This window comes from Xylona heveae (genome assembly GCF_001619985.1).
Source record: "Xylona heveae TC161 unplaced genomic scaffold L228scaffold_2, whole genome shotgun sequence".
In the NCBI taxonomy this organism is placed as follows: domain Eukaryota; kingdom Fungi; phylum Ascomycota; class Xylonomycetes; order Xylonales; family Xylonaceae; genus Xylona; species Xylona heveae.
In genome coordinates, this window is record NW_017264194.1 from 2,187,387 (window position 1) to 2,213,516 (window position 26,130).

The 26,130-nt window shown below is 47.7% G+C and overlaps 10 protein-coding genes across 10 annotated transcripts; 5 read left to right on the plus strand and 5 right to left on the minus strand.

The window, feature by feature from the left end:
* On the plus strand, window positions 1-574 carry L228DRAFT_78020 (hypothetical protein). Its single transcript, XM_018336855.1, has one exon. It carries the CDS (start codon window positions 95-97, stop codon window positions 380-382), a length of 288 nt encoding a protein of 95 aa, XP_018191069.1. The 5' UTR covers window positions 1-94; the 3' UTR covers window positions 383-574.
* Window positions 575-1,575: 1,001 nt separating this feature from the next.
* L228DRAFT_280750 (hypothetical protein) lies at window positions 1,576-2,746 on the minus strand. Its single transcript, XM_018335817.1, has 3 exons — window positions 2,317-2,746; window positions 2,064-2,141; window positions 1,576-1,916 (listed from the first exon to the last, which is right to left on the minus strand). Exons 1-3 carry the CDS (start codon window positions 2,419-2,421, stop codon window positions 1,812-1,814), a joined length of 288 nt encoding a protein of 95 aa, XP_018191070.1. The 5' UTR covers window positions 2,422-2,746; the 3' UTR covers window positions 1,576-1,811.
* A 1,660-nt stretch (window positions 2,747-4,406) lies between these two features.
* L228DRAFT_204423 (zf-CHY-domain-containing protein) lies at window positions 4,407-5,142 on the minus strand (the record flags this gene model as incomplete). Its single annotated transcript, XM_018329653.1, has 2 exons — window positions 4,407-4,766; window positions 4,822-5,142. Coding segments are annotated over 2 exons (681 nt in total), but the record flags the coding sequence as incomplete, so codon positions are not given.
* A 2,531-nt stretch (window positions 5,143-7,673) lies between these two features.
* On the plus strand, window positions 7,674-9,623 carry L228DRAFT_78062 (mitochondrial carrier). Its single transcript, XM_018336856.1, has 7 exons — window positions 7,674-8,125; window positions 8,258-8,292; window positions 8,361-8,434; window positions 8,499-8,900; window positions 8,969-9,114; window positions 9,174-9,288; window positions 9,370-9,623. Exons 1-7 carry the CDS (start codon window positions 7,940-7,942, stop codon window positions 9,468-9,470), a joined length of 1,059 nt encoding a protein of 352 aa, XP_018191072.1. The 5' UTR covers window positions 7,674-7,939; the 3' UTR covers window positions 9,471-9,623.
* Window positions 9,624-10,066: 443 nt separating this feature from the next.
* On the minus strand, window positions 10,067-11,518 carry L228DRAFT_280754 (DUF814-domain-containing protein). The gene is made up of 6 exons (XM_018335818.1): window positions 11,369-11,518; window positions 11,250-11,290; window positions 10,940-11,066; window positions 10,695-10,798; window positions 10,435-10,584; window positions 10,067-10,289 (listed from the first exon to the last, which is right to left on the minus strand). Exons 1-6 carry the CDS (start codon window positions 11,439-11,441, stop codon window positions 10,143-10,145), a joined length of 642 nt encoding a protein of 213 aa, XP_018191073.1. The 5' UTR covers window positions 11,442-11,518; the 3' UTR covers window positions 10,067-10,142.
* A 2,887-nt stretch (window positions 11,519-14,405) lies between these two features.
* L228DRAFT_227443 (DUF1000-domain-containing protein) lies at window positions 14,406-15,517 on the plus strand. Its single transcript, XM_018330451.1, has 2 exons — window positions 14,406-14,749; window positions 14,814-15,517. The coding sequence occupies exons 1-2, from the start codon at window positions 14,508-14,510 to the stop codon at window positions 15,259-15,261; spliced, it is 690 nt and encodes a 229-aa protein (XP_018191074.1). The 5' UTR covers window positions 14,406-14,507; the 3' UTR covers window positions 15,262-15,517.
* L228DRAFT_258932 (hypothetical protein) lies at window positions 15,495-16,589 on the minus strand. Its single transcript, XM_018334117.1, has 2 exons — window positions 16,276-16,589; window positions 15,495-16,210 (listed from the first exon to the last, which is right to left on the minus strand). The coding sequence occupies exons 1-2, from the start codon at window positions 16,505-16,507 to the stop codon at window positions 15,666-15,668; spliced, it is 777 nt and encodes a 258-aa protein (XP_018191075.1). The 5' UTR covers window positions 16,508-16,589; the 3' UTR covers window positions 15,495-15,665.
* A 161-nt stretch (window positions 16,590-16,750) lies between these two features.
* On the plus strand, window positions 16,751-21,593 carry L228DRAFT_280758 (hypothetical protein). Its single transcript, XM_018335819.1, has 4 exons — window positions 16,751-17,031; window positions 17,109-18,320; window positions 18,377-19,139; window positions 19,200-21,593. The coding sequence occupies exons 1-4, from the start codon at window positions 16,929-16,931 to the stop codon at window positions 21,421-21,423; spliced, it is 4,302 nt and encodes a 1,433-aa protein (XP_018191076.1). The 5' UTR covers window positions 16,751-16,928; the 3' UTR covers window positions 21,424-21,593.
* Window positions 21,594-22,207: 614 nt separating this feature from the next.
* Window positions 22,208-24,316, plus strand: L228DRAFT_255211 (hypothetical protein; the record flags this gene model as incomplete). Its single annotated transcript, XM_018333874.1, has 2 exons — window positions 22,208-23,122; window positions 23,204-24,316. Exons 1-2 carry the CDS (start codon window positions 22,637-22,639, stop codon window positions 24,314-24,316), a joined length of 1,599 nt encoding a protein of 532 aa, XP_018191077.1. The 5' UTR covers window positions 22,208-22,636.
* Window positions 24,317-24,449: 133 nt separating this feature from the next.
* Window positions 24,450-24,917, minus strand: L228DRAFT_236611 (hypothetical protein; the record flags this gene model as incomplete). Its single annotated transcript, XM_018330846.1, has 1 exon — window positions 24,450-24,917. One exon carries the CDS (start codon window positions 24,915-24,917, stop codon window positions 24,450-24,452), a length of 468 nt encoding a protein of 155 aa, XP_018191078.1.
* Between the last annotated feature and the right edge of the window lie 1,213 nt (window positions 24,918-26,130).

The following is a 26,130-nucleotide window of genomic DNA, read 5'->3' on the forward strand; positions in this document are numbered from 1 at the left end:
TACTGCTGAAGTGAGTACAATTTATTTGTTGAACTTTGAATTTCCAACTTATCCCCGATGCAAATTTCAGGTTGCCTTCACCGAACAAAAAAAAATGTGTAGAGTGGAAAGCCCAGCGCCAGTGACATACAAATGTCGCCACACAAAGTTGATTCCTCAACAGCCTCGAGTGTACATGTGTGATGCTGCAGATCGACGAGGCTTTCCATGCAAAACTCCTGAACAGACTTCGAAGGGATCATGCCACAATCGACTTTTTGATTGCCCGAATTGCATGGAGAAGAAGAAACGAGATGCTAAGAAGGATGGCAAAGGTCCCAGCAGTGGTGTGATTGGACCGATTTCAAGCAAAACTGGCACTTCCATTACCATTGAAGCTTAAAACAGCATGGTACTTCACCCATCCCTAATTTATAATAGCTGGTTGGCAATGGTGTGCTTTCTAGAAGAACTACGGTCTGTAAGGGGATTGAGCTACCCTATTGATATAATTTATGTTTGACTATAAGATGCTGGCAAGAACTGCTAATCTCAATGGAATGATTAATAAGCTAAAGATAGTTATTCAGCTGTCATTTATGCCAGGTGCTTTCTGTCTTGATTATTGATACGTGGTTTCTGTCAACCCTTGTATTATGAGGTTATTGTGAACATTTCATCCCAGATTGCAGCCCTCTAAAGCCATGAAGAGGGGCAACCAATATTTGACTATACAAAACTTTGCCTTTAGATGTACGTTGTACAGATTGACAATATGTTACGAGGGTATTGCAATGCCATAGTAGTATCTAGTTGGTCTTTTTTGCCACCTAATGTCATGTTGCAAGTCCGGCTGAACTGCTTGGGCATGCTAAAACACATTTTTCAGTATCTATGAGCGGCCCCACGAAGTTTGTCACCCATCCTCAGGACGGAAGAAGATACATAATAAAAATGTTAAGGTGGTTACCTGTCAAGTGGGTACGGAGAAAATCAAGGTTGAAAACGAAAGACGGGATTGACCACGAAAGATAAAATAACCCGGGAGTCCATGAATGAGCCGTTGAATGGCGTCAAATGGGTTTTGTCCATCAATGGTTTTCTCTGCTGCCCTTGTTGAATGTATGTACCTATAGTGTTTGATGCGCCTCGTCCTCTCCTCTTTATGGTTTTATTCAGGCAATAATGAAAGAGTAACACCGTTCTAATACTTCTGCTTTGACATAGAGTAGGCCATTATTATCAATAGAAGTACAAACGTACAATGGATTAGAACTTTTTTTCCCAGCTGTCATTCTAATATAAACCTATCAATGACAAAGAGCTGCAACACTAGGAGATGAGCTGTGGCTCTGTGAGGCCTTGAGCGGGAGGGAAAGTGCTGGGTGAACGTTTACTTATATATGCGTAGGCCGTGGCGAATGCGGCGGAGTCGGCAACATCTCGCGGTGAAGGCCAATATTTCCTGTACAGATGTATTGTATACCAGGGATTCCCAGCACAGCTTCACTACCATATGTCAATAGTGACCTAAGAGGTATTAATAATCGTCCTTGCAAGTCGATTGTAATGCTCGGGTGAAGTGACTACGGTCATCGCCTGTGTATGGCTTCAATTAATTATTTTGTCATATTATTCGAATGCTGAGACTCTGTGAAAGAATATGATCATCTTGAAAACTCGCTAATGTCTATGTAAGAAAATCCAGCAAGGGGGAAAAAGGAAAAATGACAATGAAAGACCACATGTATGCTATTGTACCGCTCTGCGCCATACACCTAAAACCCACTAAAAACACGCGTCAGGCCTGATCCCGTGACCTAGGATACTCCTCAGTCAGAATAATCTCCCCGCCGAGCGTCTTCCTCGTACACGAGATCATGGTCTCGCTGATGACGCAGGGCATCGCCTTCGCGGCGCAACTCTTTGACAACGTTCTATCCATTTCATAATATTAGTGAACGGCATTTGAAGACGCAGAACAGAATAAAAAAACACAAGGGTAGTAGTCGCGCAGACATCACGAGACCAAGACACGAAACGAAAGGGACCATGCATGATTCAAAGGATAAAGTTCAACATACCGCAAGAGCTTCTGGGTTGACGCCATTCTCAATGAGCGATACACAGAGCGAGAGGGTCGTGCGGTCGAGTTTGGTGTCCTGGGTGCAGTATTATCAGTCAGGCTGTAGATGAGATAAGAAATGCCAATATAACGAATTCATTCAGAGATCCAACGCAGGCCAATCCAGTGTAGAAAACCGAAGGAACAAATGGAGCAGTAAAAAAGCAGAGTAGGGAGTCTATACATTATAGAAGGGATATGTCCAAACGTACCAGTAATGTCGAAATCTCCTGTAAGATATCAATGACTTCTCGCGCCGCAGCTCGTTTTGAATCTGCTGGCTGTGACGACGGCTGCGGCTGCGCTGGTGGTGCCATGGTCTGTAGATATTTATTTTTCTTTCCTCAATTGTACTTTGTAGGAATTTTCTTTCTTGCGTTCCTTGGCTCTTTCCGCGCTGATACCCTCAAGGTCCTTGAACCTCTGGCCGTGATCCCGTGTTCCCGTGACCACGCTGTGCTTGAATTTTTGACCCTTGCAATTTGACACTGATTCCTAAAGTCTTTTTACGCTGGTAACTATGAATGTGTCCGATGCCAGATCTTTCGAGAAGTTAAGAGAAATGTCTGAGAGAGTTTTAAAATTGAGAATAGCGATTCTTTTGCGCAGACGCGTCAATGGAAAAAATCTGGGCAATTTGAGAACGTTTCTTGTCGCGGGCTGACCGGCGCGCTTGGGAGGAAAGTGTAGTTGAATCGTTACCCGGCGCGTTCACTTACTCTTGTTTAGACCCCTGGGGGTGGTGGTCTGGGCGCTAAGTTGGGTTAGTGGGATAACTATGCACTGCCCCTAAGTCTGGTGTTCCCAACTGAAAGTCAGGCAACTCCAGCGATAAGGCTAGTTAAGCGCAGAGTCAAATATCGCAAAGGGGGACAGAACATACGGAGTATGGCTCCAGCATATCGTGTGCCGCGCTTTTTAAAACAACATTACTCGTACAAAACTAATCGATCTATTGTCCGACCCATTGCTTGCCGTGCTAAAGTTTCAAAAGCCGTTTTATGGCCAAGGCGGACAACACTTCACCAGTTTTTTTTTGGAACTGGTACTCTCGATGATCAAGTAGTATTATTGCATTCTAATCAGGCGTGGTGCCTATTCATTCCGATACTATCCTTACACACGTATAAAATATACATACTGTCCCAACGATTGTCACACCTAAACACCTTATCCACTTATAATCTAACCTTGCTGTATCCTCTGCGTTGAAGTTCCCCCTGGTGCTCCTTTCCAGTCCATGTCAAAAAATATTTGGGTAAGAGAAAAAGACGAAAAGATAAAAAAGAACCGATGAAAATGCCCGAAAAAATAGAAATGGATCGGCATATGTGCAGCGAATACAAAGCGGGCGCTAGTAAACTGGATTTGTGGTATCAAAATATAAACTCACTTTCTTATTGGGTGAAAACGGTGGAGGACCAACCACGCCGAATCAAAGAGGACCAAAATGTGCCAAAGAACGCCAGATGCAAAGTGTGAGTGACAAGATGCTCGCACTAAAGCAGGCGCAACAAGAGAAAAGGACAAGCAGAGGACAAAAATCTCTTCTGACGCTTGTCAAATGGCAGACCGACTGAGAGTGTATAAATCATAGGAGTAGAGGGTACAACTTTTCTTGTACCGTCATCGATGTCCAATAAGTGCCATGTGATCAACGTCATCATCATCATCATCATCTTCGTCTTCTGGATTGGGTGCTTCGCTTGTGCCATCTTCGCTTTCTTCATCTTCGCTGCTGTCTTCGGCATACGTATCAAAGTTAAACATGAACCGATCGCTCGGGCCATCCGCGCCCCAAAAGTCTACCGAATCTTCATCTGACGCCAGACTGTCACCGTCCGCGTGACGGTTATTTTCGAGCGCGATATTCGAGAGGTCTGAAAAGTTACGCATTGGCGAGACGGAGCGACCGGCGCGCTGGGGTACATGGTATGGAGAAAATCGAACTGCGTCGGTAGCGGAAGCAGACGAAACCTGCCGGCGCAGAGTGTGGTGGTTCGCAGGCGGATCCGGAATATCAAGCAGAGCAGATGGTCCGCCGTTCCGGCGTGCTGCTCGTCCACGAGATGTTGGTCGAGTTGATGGAATAGATCCTTCATTTTGTCGTCGTTCGGGAGGAGCCAGTGCTGCTGCCATTTGATCAGTGGCTGGAGCAGTTTCTTCACCACTAAGGATTTGAATCTGCGCAGTATTATACGAGTCGCATCTGCAAGGTAAGAATCAGTGAATGAGACTAAAGCCCACAAGAAGACAAATGTCGCCAAAAAAAAAATACGCCAAGGGATTGGACATACACGCCACACTTCAGACCCAACCAGTGATAGGGAACTATTGTCTTGGCAGAACAGTCATTACACGAAACAACTGCCTGGGTGTCTCGAAATTGTGGAGGCATCGGCTGCTCCTCAATAGCACGATCTAAATTGCGGAATTGAATCTCCATGTTTACTACACTTCGGTTGCAGATGGGACATCGGTAAGATGTCTTCATATGCTCGTAGAAGCATTTGTGATGAATGCTGTGCCCGCATTTCATAAACACCACCGTGTGTGGGGAGGTAAACATGTACTCGCCGCAGATGGGACAGTTGCAATCGGTTGATCTTTCAATGCAACGATGCGAGTCCGCAATAGCAATGGACATGCAAACACCGCAGGTCTGGTTCAAAGAAAAGATTACTACTTCGTTCAACGGTACGGGAGAATCTGCTTACCTTGCAATGATAAAAGTCTTTTCCAAGACCTTGACCGACGCGGCAAATGCCACAATCGTCACAATGGTATATACTCTTTTCGTTATCGTCATCCCAGAGCTTGCAAATCTCACAGTAATAGTACGCAGCGGTCGTGTTGCACTGCTGACACTGTGCGCCCGCTGGTTGCGGGAAACTGCAGACCATACAAAGCATGTTTTTCGTTTTTCGTCGGTTTAGAGCATGATCTTCCCTTTCATCGTGACAAAATCGGCAAGTATACCAGCGCGCGCAGTCGGCACATTGCAGTTTGACATTCCTCTTGTAGTGTTGACACCCTAGCCGGGGCTCATCAACTTCCTCTTCAGCCACAGAAGCTCCTTCTGTTTCGCTCACAGCTTGCAGCGCAGGGATTATGCGGGGGACAAAGGTCGGTTGCAGATCGTCAGGCGTTAGGCCATACGGGTTATCAGGATCTGGAATGGAGACGCTTGAACGCGGAGTCCAAGCATCATGGATATATCGACTACCGGAATTTGTCGAGCTTGGGGTAAAAGGTCGATCTTGGCTAAGCGGACTGATGGGCGATCCAGGCTGCAACAGATTCTGCTGGGTCATTCTCGCGGTGTAATTCTCCGTCATTAGGGTGTGCATCAATTGCGCCTTTGCCGTTTCTGGGATTTCCATTTCTCGAATTTCCACGATGCGGGTTCTCAATACACTCATTCCGTCGTCCGCCGGTAAAGCGCTGATCCCTGTGGCACCGCTTGATGCTGATCGAGCCGCATCTTCGGCATCGTATGCGGGGGTCGACCTGCCGGGAGCACTGCCCTCGCCAGCGAGAGAAATGTTGGAAGGTGATGATGTCGCAGCCGATTGGAGACCCTCGGGAATATCATCGCGTCTAGAGGCCTCTCCATATGTTGGATCCGCCTGTCTAGCTGCTGGTGACGAAGCCAATGGCGCATCTCCCATGATGCTGGAAGAAGGGGCAGGTGTGTCTGTCATCCCGTTTGGCGTTATCTGCACATTTAGGTCGTGCGGCGCACGGGAACGACGCCTTCCTATCCGCACAGGATCATGTGATGGAGATGGTGAAGAAGACGGAAGAAGAGCAACAGCAGCGCGGGGCGAACTAGACGATGCGCTGTCGGAGCTGGCACCAGAACCGGAGCGTGAGAAGCGGCGGGCTTGGCGAACGACGGGATCTACTAGGTAGGAAGCTATGAAGTGGCTCATTTGTGGAAAGAGCCTTGTGGGGCAGAATGGAGAGAGAGGACCGTGGAGTGACTTTCAATCGGCAATTGTGTCGTGAAGCTGCCCTCTCTCAATCTCTCCTGCTTTTTGCTTTTTGCTTTTTATATTCGGTGAAAGATAATTACGGTCGGCGCCTTGTTTCGCAGCAAAAGAAAATCCTCGCCTGCCTGCGGGCTGGACTTCTCATATCTCAGGTAGGTAACAATGCCACAAGGGAGGAAGAGACGGTCAACTCCTCACCGCCTATGCCGGATTGGATGTCGGGGAAGCAACGAGGACACTGCGGGAACTTAAGGGACCGACGATGCCACACGGAAGGTTCCGCCGTTGCCGAGGTTCAGCCTCAGGAACAATGACCGTTTGAGGCAATATAACCGAGAAATAGCCTGAAGAATGGATTATGTAATTGCCGAATCTGCCGCAAATAAGGTGAGTAAGTTAAGTTGCTGCAGTGCGACTCAATCGGGTCCAGGAGGTCCAGGTACATACATTGGAAGATGATATTTGTAGTACTATGTAGTTGCAGAGAATATTGCTTCCTGTTGCTGTAATCATTAACAGAGAAAACACAACAAAATTTGAAAAAAAAAGGAAAGGAAAGGTAGCAATTCACCTTTTGCTGGCTTTAGGCAAAGCTCGCTGATAAAAAGGTACCGGATGAAGCAAGGACCGACGATGACGGCATGCCTTATGTTGGATCACGTGATGAGCAGAGGTGAGTTCGTTTCAGCTCCCAGCTCGAATGGTCCTGAGGGCGAAGAATATCAGAGCGAATAGAAGAAACTTCGCAATTCGCAATGCGCAGTAAGATAGAACCTGGTCAGTCAGACCAGAGAAGCAGCAATCGGAGGATTTAAAGGAGTCCCCCGGTTCATCACTTGCAGTATCACAAGCAGCACACTGCCGAGGGTCGAAAGGAAACACAAGGAATGCAATCACGGCGTCAGAGGCTTGACAGCTTCCCCGCAGCGGTTTCTGCAAACCTTAACTGTGCAATAAAAAAGCCAAAACGTTCTATGAGTGACACGGACATTAGAACACAAGTGCAGAAAGCTGGCCCCGTCACTACCATTATAAAATAATCATATCATCTGTTGCTTATCGGCCATGTGTAATGCGGCATATTTGTCCCTCAAGATGCGTAACTTTCCCAATATGTGCTGTAGTTACTAAACCCCCCTTAAGCGTTTTCAACTAGAGGGTCTCAGTGCTATAAATCTGTTTCTTCCTTTGCCAAAATCGTCGAGAAAAGGAAGAGGAAAGCCCAATATCTCGTCACGCTCATCTTGTCTGCAATAGGACTGGTGAGGCGATAAAGACGGGGATTCATCGCGACACTGAGGAGCCATTTCCGGCCACTCCACCGTTCACTCTCACACCCCACTCACTGTTTTCCGCGTCTGGGGGAAACATTTCCCACGACAATTGCTACCACTGCACCTTTTCCCACAGAAAACCACCGTATATCATATTGAACCCCCCTGGCAACGTTCTTATACGTCCTGCTCATATACCCACCATTTGCTCCTCCTTTCTCCCTCTCTACATTTTCTCTATCTCTCACGGCTCAACCCCCACCAACCCCGGCAATTCAATCCCTGCTGATTCGACCATTTTTGTGCCGAACCCCGCAAAATCGAAAAGGATTTGCGGAGAGGACAATAAGAACTCGGACCCTGTGGCCCCTTCAGCGCACGCGACGACCTGACGATCGCATCAATTGTGTTCTTTAGAGTACTTATTGCTCTGGCGCCTGGCATTTCCGCTCATAACGACCCCTCTTGCTCCTCCAGCCCACCTTCTTTCGCTGCGGCGGGAGCTCTTCATGGACCATCACTCTGTGCAGGCCTTATCGCGACTGCCTTGAGGACCTCCGGTCTTCATGGAGCGCCATCGTCTCGGCCCGTCAGATATCAATATGCCCGAGTCTCCTTCTACGCATGACCCTCGCACGCTTCATGTGCCATATGCCCCGCCACCTCCGACCGAGCGACCAAAGAGATGGGTGAAACATTACCGTACCGAGATTGCGGCAAGCACAAGCAGCATTTTGTCCACCTTTTCGGCCGTATGTTTCCATTTCATTTGTCTCTCATGCTATCTTTTTCAAGAGTAAAAAAAGATGGAGAATGAGGACATGGGCGATGAGATAAACGCATAAAATAAAGCTTCATGGAGCTGACTCTTCTAATTACTTTAGTATCCGCTTGATTCTGTTAAAACGCGAATGCAAGCGTAAGCATCATCTAGCTCTTTGAAGTTTACTTTGAGTATTTTTGATGGTGCTAACGATGATGATGTAGCTATAAGTTTGATAGCTTATCTGACTGCCTGAATCATACCTATCGGACCGAGGGCTTGAGAGGATTTTGGCGTGGTCAGTACTCTGCAAATCAAAAACAGTACTGGGCAGTTCGAGGAAAACGCTAATACAGCGATAGGCGTTCTGGCACCCCTTGCGAGTATAACCGTGGTGCGAACCGTATCTTTCTCCATCTACCAAAAGGCAAAATACACATACTCGGGATGGCTGGAGCAACTCACGGGGACAGCGCCGCTCGTCATTGCTAATATGCAAGGCAGCTACCCTAGTCTGTCGACAATTGCATGTTTCGGAGCAGCTGGAGCGACGAGCGGTGCTGTCATTACAGCAATTGCGTGCCCCTTTGAGCTGACCAAGCTGAGTGCTCAAATTTCCGTGCTCATGGCCCGGACTAAAGTGACGAGCATCGACGACCCGATTCGGGAAAGTTACCAGCAAAAGGGGACATTAAGGACTGCACAAAATATCATCAAGCATAGAGGCGTTACTGGATTGTATTCGGGTTTTCATTTGCATTTGAGTAAGCTTCTAAATTATGGCCACGCTCCCTTTTTATTCGGAACGTTTCACTGACTTTCTGCGGCACAGTGCGAGACACAATTGGGACGGGAATCTACTTTATGACATATGAGAGCTCAAAACAGGTGCTTGCCACCTTTAGCGACAGCTCGCCGACATCCCCGCTGGCCGTGGTCGTAGCAGGCGGTCTTTGTGGCCTCGTCAGTTGGGCTTGTGTATGTACTTGCGACGGCAAAGATTCTATTCTCTCAGTGCTGACCTCAGCCATGTCTAGATATATCCGATTGACTCGGCGAAAAGCATATACCAACGAAATTGTTTGATGCATAGCAAGGGGAAGCTTGTTAAATCACCAAAGATTGAATTCTTTAACCGACGCATGTACCGAGGTACGCCCTGCATCCTCCTCTTCCGCTAGAAACCTGCATTGGGCGGTGAAACCGTACTAACCTGCGTCTTCGGCCATCCAGGCCTCGGAGTATCAATGACCCGCTCAGCACTTGTCAATGCCATCTTCTTCTCGTCCTTTGAAGCCGTTAAGAAACAAATCAACAAGGTCGAAGACTATTGAATACGGCCGACGGCGGTCCACTCCCATCCCGCACCAATCTATTCTTTCCTGTTATTATTCATCAAACCAAAATTTTCGGACCAATTTTTGATACACCCAGAGGACGGCAACAAGGCGAATCGAAGCAATGAGACTGAGTCCCATATTTCAGCTTTGACAGTATCACCTTGGTTGCCTTTTATTTTCTCGTCGCCGGATCTTTTCTTTATTTGCTATTTAAATATGGATTCGCCTTACTGGCTACTGGTTCACGGTTCGTTACTCTAAACGGCGTTGGGCAGAGAGAAAGAGCTACACTGGAACTCATGACTTTTCAATTTTTACTTTATTTGCAAAATATCCAGAAAGATCTATGCTCAAACACGAGAGCTACAATTATCGGCAAAGAAAATCGTTTGTGTTTGCCATCGATATTATATTTTTCTCCCACCGCAAATTTTGTGAGCTGCTCATCAAAACACATCTGGTTTGGGTTAGGGCTTGGGCTTGCACTTCAATGTATCAATACTTTTGTTTTTTTGGAAGATATACATATCAAGTTGTACTGATTTATATATAACATGCCAAATTCTAGGAAAATATTATTGACGTACGTGATCGGCGCGGGTATGAGTTCTGTATAGAGATATCGTGAATTGCGCAGATTGTTTTTTGTTTTCACCTAGTCTGGTATCACATGAAATCGTCTAAAAAGTCCGCATCCCGATTCTGATTACTCGTTTCTTCCATGTTGTCTTCTGTGAACAAGTCGTCGTAGGCATGGTCTCGACGCCACGCAAGTTCTTGTCGCTCTTTGGCCACGCGTAGTTCTTCTTTTTTCTGTATATTCATGTTAGCTTTTTTTCCCACTTCCATTTCTTATGCCTTTCAGCAAACAGGGATTATGCGATTCAAGAAACCAAACTACAAAGGATCGTACAGCTGTGGGCAAAAATTGGAATGCAAATATAGGAGCCAGACGTACCCTTTCCTGCTGCGCGGCACGATCTTTCCACCGCAATGCCTTGAGCCGAGCCTCCTTTTCTTCGCGCAAGTCTGGGAATTTTTCGACTTTTGTCTTATTCAGGCGGTTGACAATAGGATTTTCGCGGGTCGGCACGAGAACACGCTTGACCTTAATTTGAGTTATGTTAACATTACTACCTTGCCTCTGGGACAGGTCGACGTGTGGCTGATGGAACAACAAGATCATTGGGCGTAAAAAGTGTATGAAGCGAAACGCACCTTTTTCTGATCCTTGAATCCAACTTGTCCAACTGCCATGCTGCCGTCCTTTTTCAGATTAGACCACGGCGTGTAAATCACTGAGACATTTTCTTTCTTGTTTCCTGGAGTAATTGTGTTAGCATCAGTGCTTGACCGGTCATAAGGTTGAGTATGGTTTGGGGAATCCGGAAAATAAGGACCCCATATTGACAGAGACATGCAGATGCTAAATGGTAGAGACGCAAACAAAAGCATAGACATACCCTCAATAGAATTGGCTTTGGTCAGCTGTGCGCAATCTTGCACCAGCTTTTCCGGCAGCTTGTCCCATTCCTCGCCATCGCGCATCCGGAGATAGATGTGAGCGCTCGAAAGATTATCAACATGAAACTATAGCTTTATGTTGGTATATAATCGTAACAAGATACAGGCCATAGTATTCTCGTCGTGTATATATGACCTGAATATATACGTGCGTCGCGAGGAGCATTTGTAGGTGCCAAACGTACCCTTCATGGAGTTATTAGTATAAATGTCTACAAGATGTTATCAATAAGATTTGGAGTAACAGTACCATACGTCCTCTTCCCAGCCAAATTTAATCAGATCCTCATCTGCACGCGCCGAGTGTCAGTTAGCTTTCTGTTTTCGCGGAGAAGCTTCGGAGGCGGGGGAGGGGTCGGAGGTTTTACTTTCGACCTTGTCTTTGCCAACGTAGATAAACGCGGCCGGGGAGACAGTGTTGCTAGAGAAATAGTATACCATCCTGATATCCTTTCTAGATCTTTATATTTCACAAGCGTTTTATCATAAAGGACCGAATTGAGAAAGACTTTGTTTGTTGGAGAGTGACAGCGACTTTTCGTGCGGAAATTCCCGTGGTCAGGGCTCTCGCGACGTCAGAAGGGAAACAATTCCGCATATCTACAAACCCTCAACACCAAAATTACTTCACGACGTATATGAGCACACTTTGATCAAGCTCTTTAGGGGAAGCATCATGGGGGGATAAAAAGGGGTTTGAACAAAAAGAGGTCCAGGGCAGGAATTATACAAATTGAGCGTGGAAGTCATCCGCCATGGCCGACTTTGACTTCTCCGGCAGTTATATACCTTCTCTCCACAAACCGGCATCTCTTCTTCCAATCGCGCGCCATAGGAGGAGTTTGCTATATTTGATTGAAACATATCCTGTAACCATTGTCGTCGGCCAGACTGGAAGCGGTAAAACGACACAGATACCCCAGTTTCTCGAGCAAGCAGGATGGTGCGCCGATGGCAAGGCTATAGCTGTGACGCAGGTAGGTGAGTCGAGTCGCATTGTGCATGTGGATAAGGCCAGAGCTGACATGATATATGGAAATAGCCGCGCAGAGTGGCTGCCACGACAGTTGCTGCAAGAGTGGCGGATGAAATGAGGTGCCAACTCGGCCAAGAGGTATAACTATCTCAATAAGGGAAACGTCTCTGAAATTTGAGCTAGAATTGTGCTGACCGTTCCATAGGTCGGATATAGCATAAGATTTGAAGATGTTACTTCCTCGAAAACGCGAATAAAATTCCTCACTGACGGTCTGCTCCTGCGCGAAGCCCTCGTGGATCCATTACTATCGCGATACTCGGTCATCATGGTGGACGAAGCGCACGAACGGTCCCTTAGCACAGATGTCCTTCTTGGAATTTTGAAAAAGATTCGAAGGAAACGACCAGATCTCAGAATAGTTGTTAGCAGCGCGACTCTGCAAGCAGAAGACTTTTTACGCTTCTTCGTTGGAGACAGCGCTGCCGAAGGGGCTGATCCTGAAGAACTTGGCGGCGATGTTGGGAGAATCATTAGTCTCGAAGGACGAATGTACCCAGTTGACATCTTGTATCTGGAAGAGCCAGCAGAAGATTATGTGCAACGAGCCGTCAACACCGTCTTTGATATACATACCAAGGAAGCTGAAGGAGACATTCTATTGTTCTTGACTGGCCGGGAAGAAATCGATACCGCTATTGAAATGATTGCAGAACGCATGGGCTCAGTCCATCCTCGTGGATCGTCTCTCCAACCTCTACCACTCTACGCCGGCCTTTCGACAGAACAACAGCTCTACGTGTTTGAGCCTGCGCCAGAAAAAACCCGCAAAGTTATTGTCTCCACCAATATCGCGGAAGCTTCCGTTACCATTGACGGAATCGTCTACGTGATTGACTGTGGCTTCGTCAAACTCCGAGCCTTCAACCCTACAACTGGAATTGAAACTTTGACCGCTACGCCCTTGTCAAAAGCATCCGCAACCCAACGTGCTGGCCGGGCAGGCCGGACCAAGCCAGGGAAATGTTTCCGACTTTACACCGAGTCCGCGTTCAACGCACTACCAGAGGCTAGCGTTCCAGAGATTCAGCGATCGAATCTTGCCCCCGTTGTCCTCCAACTCAAGGCATTAGGCATCGACAATATTGTGCGCTTCGATTTTCTCACGTCTCCACCGGCCGAACTCGTCATTCGAGCCCTTGAACTCCTTTACTCTCTCGGCGCGCTCGATGACTACGCAAAATTAACGAAGACGCTTGGTACCCGCATGGCCGAGCTTTCTGTTGAACCAATGATGGCGAAAGTACTGCTCTCTGCACCCTCATTTGGGTGTCTCAGCGAGATACTCTCCATTGCAGCAATGACTAGCCTCCAAGGAGCAGTGTGGTTTCATCATGAGGGCTCCAAAAAAGCCACAGAGACGGCGCGACGTAAATTTGCCGTGGAAGAAGGTGATCACTTGACGCTACTCAATGTTTACCAGACGTTTGTCACCAAAGGCAAAAAGGACGCGAAATGGTGTCGTGATAACTATCTCAATTATAAATCGATGACTCGAGCCGTCAGTATCCGTGCGCAATTGAAGCGTTATCTGGAGCGCTTTGGAATCAACGTCGATGAAAGCTTATCTTCTGGCGGCGTTTTATCCGTCGGAGGAGAAGACAAGGGAACAAAAATAAGAAAATGTCTGACGACAGGATACTTTGCACATGCGGCTCGCATGCAGCCCGATGGGACATTCAGGACAGTCAGCGGTGGTACGATGTTGCATGCTCATCCGACATCGTTGATGTTTGTAAGTACTTTTTACCTGCGGCCCTGACCTTCTGGGATTAAAACGTTCTCTGGTGATCCATAGGTGCTAATCATAGCCTTACAGAATCGCAAAGCAGATTGGGTCATTTTTCATGAGATCATGGAGACGAGTAATAAGACATATATCAGGGACGTTACGAAGATTGAAAAGAGCTGGCTAGTAGAGGCTGCGCCTGAGTTTTATCAAATACGCCGATGACAACTGGCGGCCTCCTTTCGAGGAGAGTAATATATAGACATATAACACGTTCGCATGAGAATGATGGATAGTGAACTTAACGCAGAAGCGCGCTCTCCCAGTTCCTAGTCTCATTTCCTAAGCGTGAAGAGAGACTTAGAATGTTGCAAATAGTCAGAACAAGTAAAAAATTATAAAATCTTCTTTTCTCGGTTTGAACTTATAAAATGGAGGCGTTACACCGAAAGATATGCACAGCTTTGGCGGCTGCAACATGTTAGACCCTTGTAAACAATTCTCCGGCTCTAGGGCTGAGAATATAGCTGTAGCATGGAGGAACCGTTGAGACGTCACTGGCGAGGACCCTGAGGGACCTCGGACGTCAATTCTAGCGACCTAAGTTCTGCCCCTCCGAACTCATAAATACCATCATAAACAAGAATATTTCAAGCCGCACATAACAGGCTTCTCTGTCAACGATATCAAAAGTATAATTGACTGGAGTCTAACCAAGCTCAGAAGCGACAGGAGTAAGAATATGTCACACCATTGTCACGACGAACACGCCGGCCACGGCCATGTGCACGACCACTCCGACGACATCCAGCCCGCCTTGCAATCTCTCTTATACAAGCAGATTGACTTTGGCAAGATCACAACTTTAAACGAGGCGGCCCCGGGATCTGGCGCGGCAGTTGTGCAGAAGACATGGGGAGACAGATTCGCTGTTGAGCCCGAGCTTCAAAGTGATGTGGATGAGCAATTGCTCATGTTTGTTCCGTGCGTGTTTTTGCCCTTACTTTTATCCTTGAACCATTCAATTATAGCTAACTTTTTCGAAAAGCTTCACCGGTCAAGTCCGCCTACACTCTATCCTCCTTCGAACCAGCGATTCGCCCTCGGCGCCCCACACATTAAAGGTCTTTCAAAACCGAGACGATCTCGATTTCGGCACGGCATCTGAAGCGCCGCCTACACAAACACTGCAATTGGTGCGGTCATCAGACATTCAGGAAATTCCAGTAAAACGGGCACTATTCAACTCCGTACAGTCTCTGACACTCTTCTTTGTGGACAATTTCGCGCAAGCAGTTGGCGCAGGAGATGATGTGGACGATGAGGATGAAGAAGTCACGAGAATTAACTATATCGCCTTCAAGGGAGAGTACATGCATCTGAACCGCGAACCGATTGAGTTCCTGTATGAGGCGGCTGCAAATCCGGGAGATCATAAGGCCATTGTGGGGACAAAAGAGGGATTAGGAAGTGATTTGCATCGTGGGGGGATGTGAGTCCCGTACGAGCGACAGGAAGGAGGGCCGGAAATTTGACACATAGGTCAAAATTAGAGGGAAAAGGGATTGAGGGAGAAAATTTATATGGGTCCTCGGCGTTAGGAGTTGCTTATGTGCATCGCAGAAAGCGCTGTAAACTTGATCTCGTGGCTTATCATCTGTGTTCACCCGTGTGTGAACTTAAGTGAGCTTGATGGAAGTCAGGAGACGCTAGATAGAATGCGAAAGGAGCTTCTGAAATAGATCAGACGTCAAGAATCATTAAATCATTACACTGTATATTCAGTCATATATTGCCCAAAACCCAAATAACCGCAAACCAAAACAATAACATCGAATGAAGCGTTGTGGGTCCATTCTCCTCACAGTACCTATAGACATTGCAGAATCGAATAGGTATCTCATTTCATTGCCTCGATAAACGCCACCCTCATGCCCTTCAGCAAGATTCTCAAGTCTCTCGTCTCATTGAGCTTTTCCACAATCGCGTCCGCCCTTTCTTTGTCAATCTTGGGCTTGCAATGTCCAATTTCATATTCTCTCTTGTCCATGACAAGCTCAAACCACGCCTCTCTCTCCCAGTCCTTTTCGTCAATATGGGTGTACACAAATTTTATGTGGTCGCTCACGCCCGCCCCTTCAATTCTTAGACCGAGATAGTCTTGCCAGAAGTCGAGTTCCGGCACGTTGAATCGCGACTGGTTGTCCAGGTGTCGCGCATGCTCCTTTTGCGCGTCGACTCGCTGTGTAATAGCCTTTTGGGTATCGGCAATTTGTTGCTTCAGTCTATCGCGGTGAGCTGCGCGTTCGTCGCGTTGCGCCGTCACTGCTGCGATGGCGCTCTGCATCTCTGAAGTCTCCTGGTATTCTTTTTGGAGTGTTTGATTATGAGCAGATGCTTTAAGAGACAGTATTTCCATATCGCGGCGGCGCATGCGTTGGTCCTCTGTTCACAGTCTCTCATTAGAAATGTGTTTTTCTTGCCGTCAAATCACCCTGCGTTGGCAATACCTTGTAGTTCGGCAACGCTCATGCGAAATTGATTTCTCTCTTCAAGAACGCGTTTCCGTCCCTTTTCAATGAAATCATCGAATCGAGCAGTAAATTTGGCCATGCGGTCGCGTAGATCTTCGAATCCAAAATTGATGCTGGGAAGTGTCTCGGCCATAGTCGATGGCACAACGGCGGTCGACGCGCGCCTGACGCTTGATGAAAGGGATGATTCGAATGCCATCGCTGCCATTATCTGTTGCGATCAGTCTGGCTGGCAGATCTAGTGGTTTGTGAGGAGTAGCAACTGCGTAACTATTGACCTCAAAAGTGGTAATAACGTGTGATGAAATTGAGATTTGGTGTTGCTCGCGAAATGTTGGTTTTGGCGGGGGATGACAACCCAGCCGGTTGCCAGGGACAACCAACTTCCATCGGACCAAAAGTCCTCTTGGGCACCGGCACTTAGTAAATTATTATCTCCGCCTTCTGAGCACAATCATGGCGCGATAAAAGGAGCGGATAGATGCATATTTCCTATGCGCAAACAAGAAATCGTGATATATAAGCTGATCTGGAATATTCTTGTGATTTCCCTGTGCGCAGCAGTTGCGCAATCGACATGAAGGATACAACCGCAACAGTTCACACACCAAGGATTCGGCGCAAACCAAATGGCTGACCATCGCCTTAATGACCTGCTCTATGGGCACCTTGGAGAAGCAATCTATGATCGAGATACCCAGACATGGCACTTTTCTCGACAGCTGGGTCGGAGTATGGCATTTCTCATATCAAAGATTTATTGTCAATTATGTGCACTGACAGTTTACCCTCTTTTCTCTTTTGTATAGGAAATATTCTCCATCCAGTTGGCACTTCTACAGTTCCTATACCACCATCGCAGCTCCTGACGGAGCATGAATCTTTGCAAGGAAAACGGACGAAGAAGAAGCGCGAAGCACTCAATCTGAGCAAAATTCATCCGGAAATCGTTCCTGGGCTCGAACTCCTTGCGCCACTTGCCAAGATTTCAGAGGTCGCTTCCACGGTCACCGATACTTACGAGCCTACTTCGGCCGAGCTGCTTGCCATTGGGACAGCAGAGGATGTTGATAATCAGAAATCAGGCACCAGTACAGTATCCATTGCCGCAGTGGCCGGAGGCGAGCTGGGCGAAACTGTGATACTTGTGCATCTTCGAAAAGAACAACTAGGTTGGAAAGGATACAAAGGAACTAGATTAAGCGTCCAAACGTTTGGGGACGGCGAGAAAGCGCCATGGCAAGGCGATTCGGGTCCTGTCAGACAGATATGCTTTGCTGAAAGTGACGGAGAAGGCGCGGGATGGCTAGCTGTGCGCTTTAATACTTATACTGCAATTCTGCGTCCGGCTTTTCGTCGAAAATTCAGCGCGTCGTTTGCCTTTGATCCCTCGGTTCCTTCGGCAAATCACCGTCGTACTCAGATTGACCCAAACCCTATTTTGACCTTGCAATGCGGCGAGACGGGCGGAGCTCCCCATGCAGATGTAACGTTCAATCCATGGTATCAGCGGCAATTTGCGGTGATAGATCAGGAAGGGAACTGGAGCATATGGAACGCAGAAGGAAGGTTTTGGAAGAGAAGGACGTTCCGTGGCGATGCGGGGAAAAAGGGAAACATTTTCGAAGGTCTCGACGAGAAGAAGTTACTCCCCAATATGAAGCAGACTGATGGCTGGGCGAGAATATGCTGGGCAGCAAACGTCAAAACTATAGCCATGTGCACTCGGAGACACTTTGCGGTGTTCAATCTCGCGGAGCAACCAGTTCGATTAAATTGTCCAGAGCTCGGCATGATTCGTTCGACCAGTTGGTTTCTGGACATGAAACGAAGTCCTGCAAATGGAAGCCATGTCTTCGTTCTAACGTCCACTCATCTGTATTGGCTAGACGTTTCTGGTCCGGAAGATGCCTTTGATGAGGATCAAGGTCGTAGCGCGGTTAAGATATTGATGTCATGGAGACATTATCGCAGTCAAGACGATACAAGTTTGCAAATGCATCTTTCGAAAGTCGAAGAAGGTATTGACTTTATAGTTTCTCATTTACGTCTATCATTGAGCTGACGTTTGAAATAGGAGACGGCACGTCTATACTCATATACTCGCGGCTCAATGATTTAATATCTGTTTTCCAGTTCGCTATGCCGTCCGATCCTCCATCGCTACCCACTTCGATTGCCGATCCGTATATCCTAAAGCTGCCTCCAACCCTCCTAAGCACTGCTACCCAAGATGATCGCTCACACGCTTGCAACATTCTCACGCTCACCCTGCGGCCCCTCGACTACGTTCTCGCTCACGGAGCTTTACCTGCCGGTCCAGGAAACACATATCAAGAGCAAGGTATCAGGTTCTTTCAGCTTACCGTACTTTGCAACGACTTGAGCGTGCACGAGGCCTTGTATTATCGCAGGCATGACGAGGGAAAGGGGGAAGATGATCATGCACGGAGCGTTCTCGTAGAGGAACCGACGATAAGGAGCAAAGTCGATAAAACTTTAAAAAGTTCTAATCGGATTGATGATGATTTCATTGTAGCCGATGATGAGATCGAGCTTGCAGAAACATCATCCAGGCGCAGCCGAGAGGGTTATTATGGACGTAAGGGGCGGACCAATAAAGCCATTGGATTGTCCGACGACGAAGATGAAGATGGTCTTACCGTGGAAGACCCCTACACCGTGCCTTTCGAGCGAGTCTACGATATGGCTTTCAGGGATGCTATACAAGTTCGCGAGGGAAGCGTCAGTGAGGATCCCGAATTTAGTGACTATTTGCACACGCTTCGTGAGGCTTTCGACGCGAAGATTGAAGCTGGCGAAAGTCCAATTGTGTCTCTGTATGTTACCAACTCTTCCACCACCAGTGCTGATCTTATATGTGTACTGACTCCTACTAGCCTAGAACTTGGCCCCTCTAGACCCCGTGTGGATGATATTGATCAAGCTTCTACCGACATTGACGAGCTGCTCAAGTGGCTTTGGGAACGCGAATTGAAAGAAAGTGGTCCTGGCGAGAACAGACTGGCAATTACCCAACTTGCCGTGTCAGATCTGTTCCCATTGCAGCCAAGCACGAAGCCAGGAAAAGTTTCCTCGGAGGGGTTGCCGTCGTCATTAGTTTCATCATTTCCATCCAATTCTCTCTCCGCCATCTACGACTACCTGATTAGCCTTTGGTTAGCCCCGTTACCGAATACAGTGCCTGGGAGGACTCGTCTCGCAAAGGAGCGTGTTGTACGAAAGGCCGCAGCCGAATTATTCCTTGCCAGTATCGGTCTCAGGGTGATCCGCAATAGTGCTCCTTCAGTGGGTGACGCCACTCAAAGTCAGGCATCCCGTTCTCTTACAGGACCAACGACCGCCGAACCTAGCCTTCCCGGGGAATACAATCTGGCGGTACGGGGTCGTTATCATGACCACGACGAACTGGACGATTCTCCAAGCAAAAGAAGAGGCCGACAAAACAGCGCAGACGCAAGGAATTCCGCTAGACGCGGACCGCGATCTCCCCTTGGCCGAGCAGCCGTGGAGCCGTCTTCAGAAGTCCCAATGGACCAGGGCTTTCAACTCACAAATCCCAGTACGCAATTCTCACAGCATGCTCAAACGCCGCAGGATGGGGCTACTACTACACCATCAGCTCTCAACGCAGCAGCAGACCTTCCACCTAGTTCGCCTCCAGTGCAGCCTGCAACCGCTGTAGGAGATGAGACCACGTTTCCATCATCACCTCTTGCTCCTCCACCACAGGCTTCTCAACAACTTCCTCCCTTGCAAGAGTCTAATCAGGCAGATCACGTAGGCGCCGCAAGTGGGCCATCGCGCCTAAATAGACGTGGCAGTAGCCCAATTCGTGGCCGCGGCCGCAGTCGAAGTCGAAGTGGTAGTATCAGCAGCCGCACGCCTTCTCGCCGTCGTAGCATCAGCACCAGCAAAGGCAAGGGTAAAGCCGTGTCTCGATCCATCTCCCGCTCGACCCGCGGCTATACGACCGCAACGTCCACAGACGACGACTTTAGCCAAGACGAGGAAGACCTCGCGTCCTTTCGGCTACGGCAATATGTCCCAGTGGCTCCGCAGCCACCGTTACCTCGGTCCATGAGTCAGATCCTCTCTCAATGGACAATTGGTGAAGACCCCGACAACTTCGATTGGGAAGCTTCTCAATTACGTGGAACTTTGGGGCTGGCCTCGCAGTCCATGTCACAGTCTCAAGGTCTCTTCACACCATACAGTGGAGACGATGGCGATTTCAGTCAGAGAGCTGGACTCGCATCAGAAGCTAGCATGGCAACTGGTGCCGGAGGTATTCCTGCGGATTTGGCACATCTTAGCCCCGAAAAAGCAGCTCGCGAACTACGACATCGTCGTCGTCGCGAAGAGCGCGACCGCCGTCGATTAGAACGACATGAACGACGGCAACGCATGCTGACGGCTCGCGAGAATCAAAGACGAGAACAAGGCAGTCTTTTCTTTTCGGAACCGGGGTACATGTCTGGCGTTTTGCCCTCAGATGGGTTGGATGATCCTTTGCAAAGTAGCGCCTTGAGACCTGGACCCAGAAGAGAAAGTCGCGGAGAGCGAGAGGTCGCCGGTCCTGTGGAAGATGCTATTCCCGAGGAAGATGAAATGGAGCATGAAATCCCAGATGCCTCGCAAAGAGGTCCCAGAGCAGCCCAGCGTGCGCCAAGGACTCCGGCTGCCCGAGTCAGTGGCCGGTCTGACTTGGGAACTGGCTTTGAGGATAGAGAAGCAACAGCAACAGCAGCAACAGCAGCAGCATCGGGTTCAGGTCCAGCAGTTAATCATCCTCCTCCTACGCCTTTTACAGGGTTCCCTCCGTCCTCGCCTCTTCGCCAGACCACCAGATCTCAATTTGCAACCGCCGGTCGACCTGCACCAGCTGCTGCCGAATTCCAGGGGTTTCTTGACCAGTCTCAGCATCGTCGTTCCTCTTTTGATGCCCTTGCAGGCATGAACGATATGCCCATGACGCAGATTGAGCGTGGTGCGTTTGGTGCAAGAACGCCTGCTGCAGCGACAGCCGCGGGTGCGCATACCCCTGCGTCGGGAAGAAGGACGGGCGGCAAGAGGAAGAGGCCGAGAATGGCAGGATTTTAGTTTCTTTCTTCCCTTCCTTCCTTCTTATTTTTATTTGTATTTGTATTTTTTATAGTAATTTTTGAATGGATCATTGTCATTGAATTGGGCCACTTTGTTTATTTCCCTTCATGACTTTGTTTATAGTCTTCTATTGGAATTGTATTGCGTTGATAGAAGCTTTGTGGGGTGAAGTATATACCACAAGATGTATTCGCATGGTTACTGGATACCTTCTACATATATAGCTTAATTACATCTTTTGCAAATTGGTTATCATAGAACCAACTGTTCAGGAATTGGTGAAACAGTGTAATCTGCAGTCAAAATAACAGAACTCACAAGTGTTGTTGTCATGCTTCTACAGTGTTGATCAGTTTAGACGGGAGTTGTTTAATTGATACTGCCAGGCTGACAAGCAACAAGGGTTCTTGAGGAGTCTACAGCGTATGATGTATCACGGTCACAGTAGATAATGGAATAATTGATTGAAACGGATAAATTTCAACCAGGTGCGAGGGGTGGGTGTGGGAAGCCAGCGCTATATGTGTGGTTTTTAGCGAAAGTCATCAACTAAAGTTATAACTATAGAGTAAGCGATTGCTTACTGTCCATTGCTCCCTTGTCCCTTAGCTATAATAATTAACTATGCCATTCACCATTGTCCTCGCTCCTTTGCGGAAGGCCCGCACTTAGCTTGACAGGGTTATTCCACTATAATCTTAGCTTCCGATAAGACTACGTGCACTAAGCGCTCTCTACGACAAGAGAACAACAGATAATGCCCATGCCATCGAAGAGGTGGCTAATCGTTCCAAATCTTATACATATATGAGCATAATGCAAGATATTCTCACGGAGGACAGGACAGCAGGGGGCGGGCTTTTGCATGTCCCTTCCGCCCAATCGCCAGCTGGACCACTGAGATGCTTTGTCACGCCCCCCGAGAACCCGGAAAATTATATACCCCCTGAGCAGGGCACAGATTTCAGGGTCCCCTCAAATTACATCTGCCGTATACTTGACTGTGTCGGCGACGGCGGCAAAAAAGTTGCAAAAGACTGATCACATCTACTACAAGCAAGAAATGCATTAGTGGTGGTGTTTGGCCGGTAAATGTGTTACGGATATATATACTCAGACGTCTTAACAGCGCGTATGTGACACGCATCCATATATTTAGAAATCTAAACAGCACGAAGCGGCCCCATTCGGGATCCAACGATTCGCAATTATGGAGGAGGTCAAAGTCGAGGCCAAACGACATTTGCTGCGTGGTACAGTCACTCTTGAAGAGGCATTTACTAGAGAAGACGACATGAGAGCGGCCCTGCAATACCCTAAGAAACTTGGGGGATTCTATGTCCAGATGATAGAGCGACGCGACGAGATTCAAAGGCTGGTAGCTTCGCATTGCGGGTTAAAAAGCGCGGAATTGGGAAGGATAACTGTGAGAGAAGATCGCGCTGCTGACGGTACCCCCGTATGGCGACATGGCAGTTTCAATGTTTGCGTCCGAGTGTCTTTTGTCGATGAGCAAACCCGCCGGGACATGGCTTTCCGAGTACCCTTACCGTTCAAGATTGGCGAATATTTTGAGCCAGGCAATGCTGAAGAAAAAGTACGCTCGGAGGCCGCGACCTATATATGGATCAAGGAAAACTGTCCAGATGTTCCTATTCCGACGCTCCGAGGCTTCGGCGTGCCTGGAGGCCTTAGTGTTAGTTATCTAGCTCGGTGCGCGACAACCTAGCTTGTTTGAGTAATGTGCTAATAACAGATTTGATTCTCATGGGTTTAGTTCTTCCATCCTCATTCTCTTCCTCTCTGGCCTCGATTGCGAGCCTCTGTCTGGCGCTTCTTTTGCCGGTTGCGCGGAATTTCGGGCTTTTGTGAATACATTCCAAAGCGCAGGACGACTTTTACGGATCACGGATATCTCATTACAGATTGGATTGAGGGCGACGATGTACGGATGCTCTCGGACACTTTTTTTGAACCCCACACCCCAGAACAGACCCGAAATCTCTACCGCGACATGTCTCGTGTCATGCTGTCACTGAGCAAAATTCCTCAACCTCGAATCGGTTCATGGACCCTGAATGACCAAGGCCAAATCAGCTTGTCCAGTCGCCCGGGCCTGTTGCACTTGTACGAGATGGATAATCTTGCCATTCCGACCAATATCGAACGAAGCACAACCTACTCGAATGCGGATAGCTTCTATCTGGACTTGCTATCAGGCCATGACAACCGCCTTTTATATCAGCCAAATGCAATCTTTGACGAAGAGGATGCCCAGGGCCAGGCGACCGATCTGCTCCTGATGAGAGCTTTCCTCCATCAGTTCACCGATCGTGCTCAACGTCATGGCCCCTTTGTAATGCAGTTGACAGATTTGCATGCCAGCAATATTTTTGTTGACGAACAGTGGAATATCAAGTTTATCATTGACCTGGAATGGGCATGCTCTCTTCCTGTTTCTTTTCTGCTTCCACCTGCTTGGCTCACCGGCGAATTTCCAAGCGATCTCCACGGCCCAGAGTTTGAGGCATTCGAAACTGCTTACACTGAATTTGTCCATATATTCCGAGAGGAGGAGAAGGCCAGCACTCGGTCAAACTACAATGGCTTGGTTTATTCGCGCGCAAGCGTGATGGAAGGTGCTCTCAAAACTGGTCAATATTCTTACCATCGTGCATTACGAACACCATCTGGATTATTTAACATTGTTCGATTCCAGATGAAGCCCTTCTTTGATAAAGTTCCATCAGATCAACTTCGCTCTTCTGTTTCGACGTTCTGGAGGCCCAGAATGAATCATTGGGTTGCAGAAAAATTGGAAGATCTGAAAAACTATAGACAACAAGTTTCTGAGATTTTTCATTCAAACTTGAGTTTCATTCAAACTTGAGTCTGGTTCCGAAAAAATAACGGTTTTTATACGAGCTAATGTGGCATATTTCGCATACTCAGATTGAATTCGGGGAAGCCTATAATTTATGCAATGTTCTCAAGGAGATATTTCTCCTCTTGACAAAATCAATTTAATCCTTTCTCCTCGCCTGCTGCGCAGCAGACCCAGAGCTGCTCAGTTGTTGACATGCTGTGTTATTACCCAAGAGGCCTCCCACCACACTTTCGCAAACCCTTTCCGAAGCTGGAGCGCGCGGCGCACCATATTCCAATGCGCTCAGAGTTCTTTGTCGCTCGGCGGAAACGGCAGCCTGGCTGCTAGCAGTACTTCCTCCCGAGGCTGATGAGCTCCTACTGAGAACGGATGCAGTGGCGGAATTTCGAGCGCCGGAGAGCCCTGCCTCAGTGGCTCTTGCAGAAATGCTTGATTCAGTTGGTGTATCATCGCTCCATCGACTAATCTCGACGCCGAAACCAGGAGCGGCCCAAGATCCAGCTTGGCTGACAGTTGTCTGAGTTATCGCGGACCCTGCTTGCGAGTTCGTCGACGCCGTACGATGAGAATTGATATCGGTCTTCGTCTGAGAAGAAGCCGACATGGTTTCTGCTCTGTGTAAATCATTAACATGTCACTCTCCTAGAGAAATATTTGTCTCTGGATCTACGAAACCTTGATCCTCTAAACACGGGACTTGGTTATGTGTATGTATCTCTGCTGGGCCTTTCCGGCAGGTAAGTAATGATGGAAGGTATTACGATTTCTTCTTGAAAACTCGTCCGAGCCTTGGATGAGCATTGAGGGGAATGGCAAAATGCGGAGTCGCAGCCTTGTGGGCGTGCTTCCAAGCTGTTGTGTCACCTAGATGGGACAGGGTATGGCTTTGGGATTGGGGACTTCTACCAATCGCATCATTTTCCTGATATTGATCCTATTTCATGGAGTACAATATACTCTCTAAGTCATTGCCGTGCTGGGCGCGACGTAGAGCGATGGAAGAGCTACTTCATTATCCAGGTGTAAAGTCTATGCCGCGTTGGATGATTTGGATGTGCTTTTGGCAGATAGACTTTTCATTTAGATTTCTTTGATATAATAGTACACTTTTCAGTGGCATCATTTATCTGTCCATATATATTCAGCTTCATTGTTGTATATTGTGAACCACAATAAGCCCGGTAGAATTGTATAACCCCTTTGATCTCCTTTCGTAATATTATTGTCCGGTGAGAACCTCTAATACTAATTCCTGTTTTGTAATTAATAAGTTAGCCTAATATGATGAAATTCTTGAGTGATTTTATGACTGTCTTGAAAAATACACTGCTATGATCAAATGAGCTGTCTTGTCTTTTGAAGTCAAACATAAGCAATTATGACTAGTATATTAGTAAATTGATTCTGGCTGAATCTACTTCAGCTTTATGAAACTTGATAATACAGTATTGTAGTTTACCAGGAAATGTGTCCTGTGACATATCATAACATGCAATTCATAATTAAACTAGCTTAGAAACCATACAATTGATAGAGTACCAACATTGTGGGTTAAGAATAATAACAAAGAGCTGTTCTACAAGTTTTATAATGTTTGTGCTGTGAAGCCAGCGAAGCAACACATTCCAGGCACTATCACCAATTTGGCAAGTTTTGTGATTTTTGACACGTGATTTGTGCCAAGACTCTTGTGAGTCTGCCAATGCGGCTCTTCGCTTCTGCTCGCTTCCCAAGACTCGCACTGCCGGCAACGTGGCCCGTGCGCGCAAAGTAGCACAGGGAAATTTTCCCGCTTGCTGCGTCGTCGTCGTCCATCA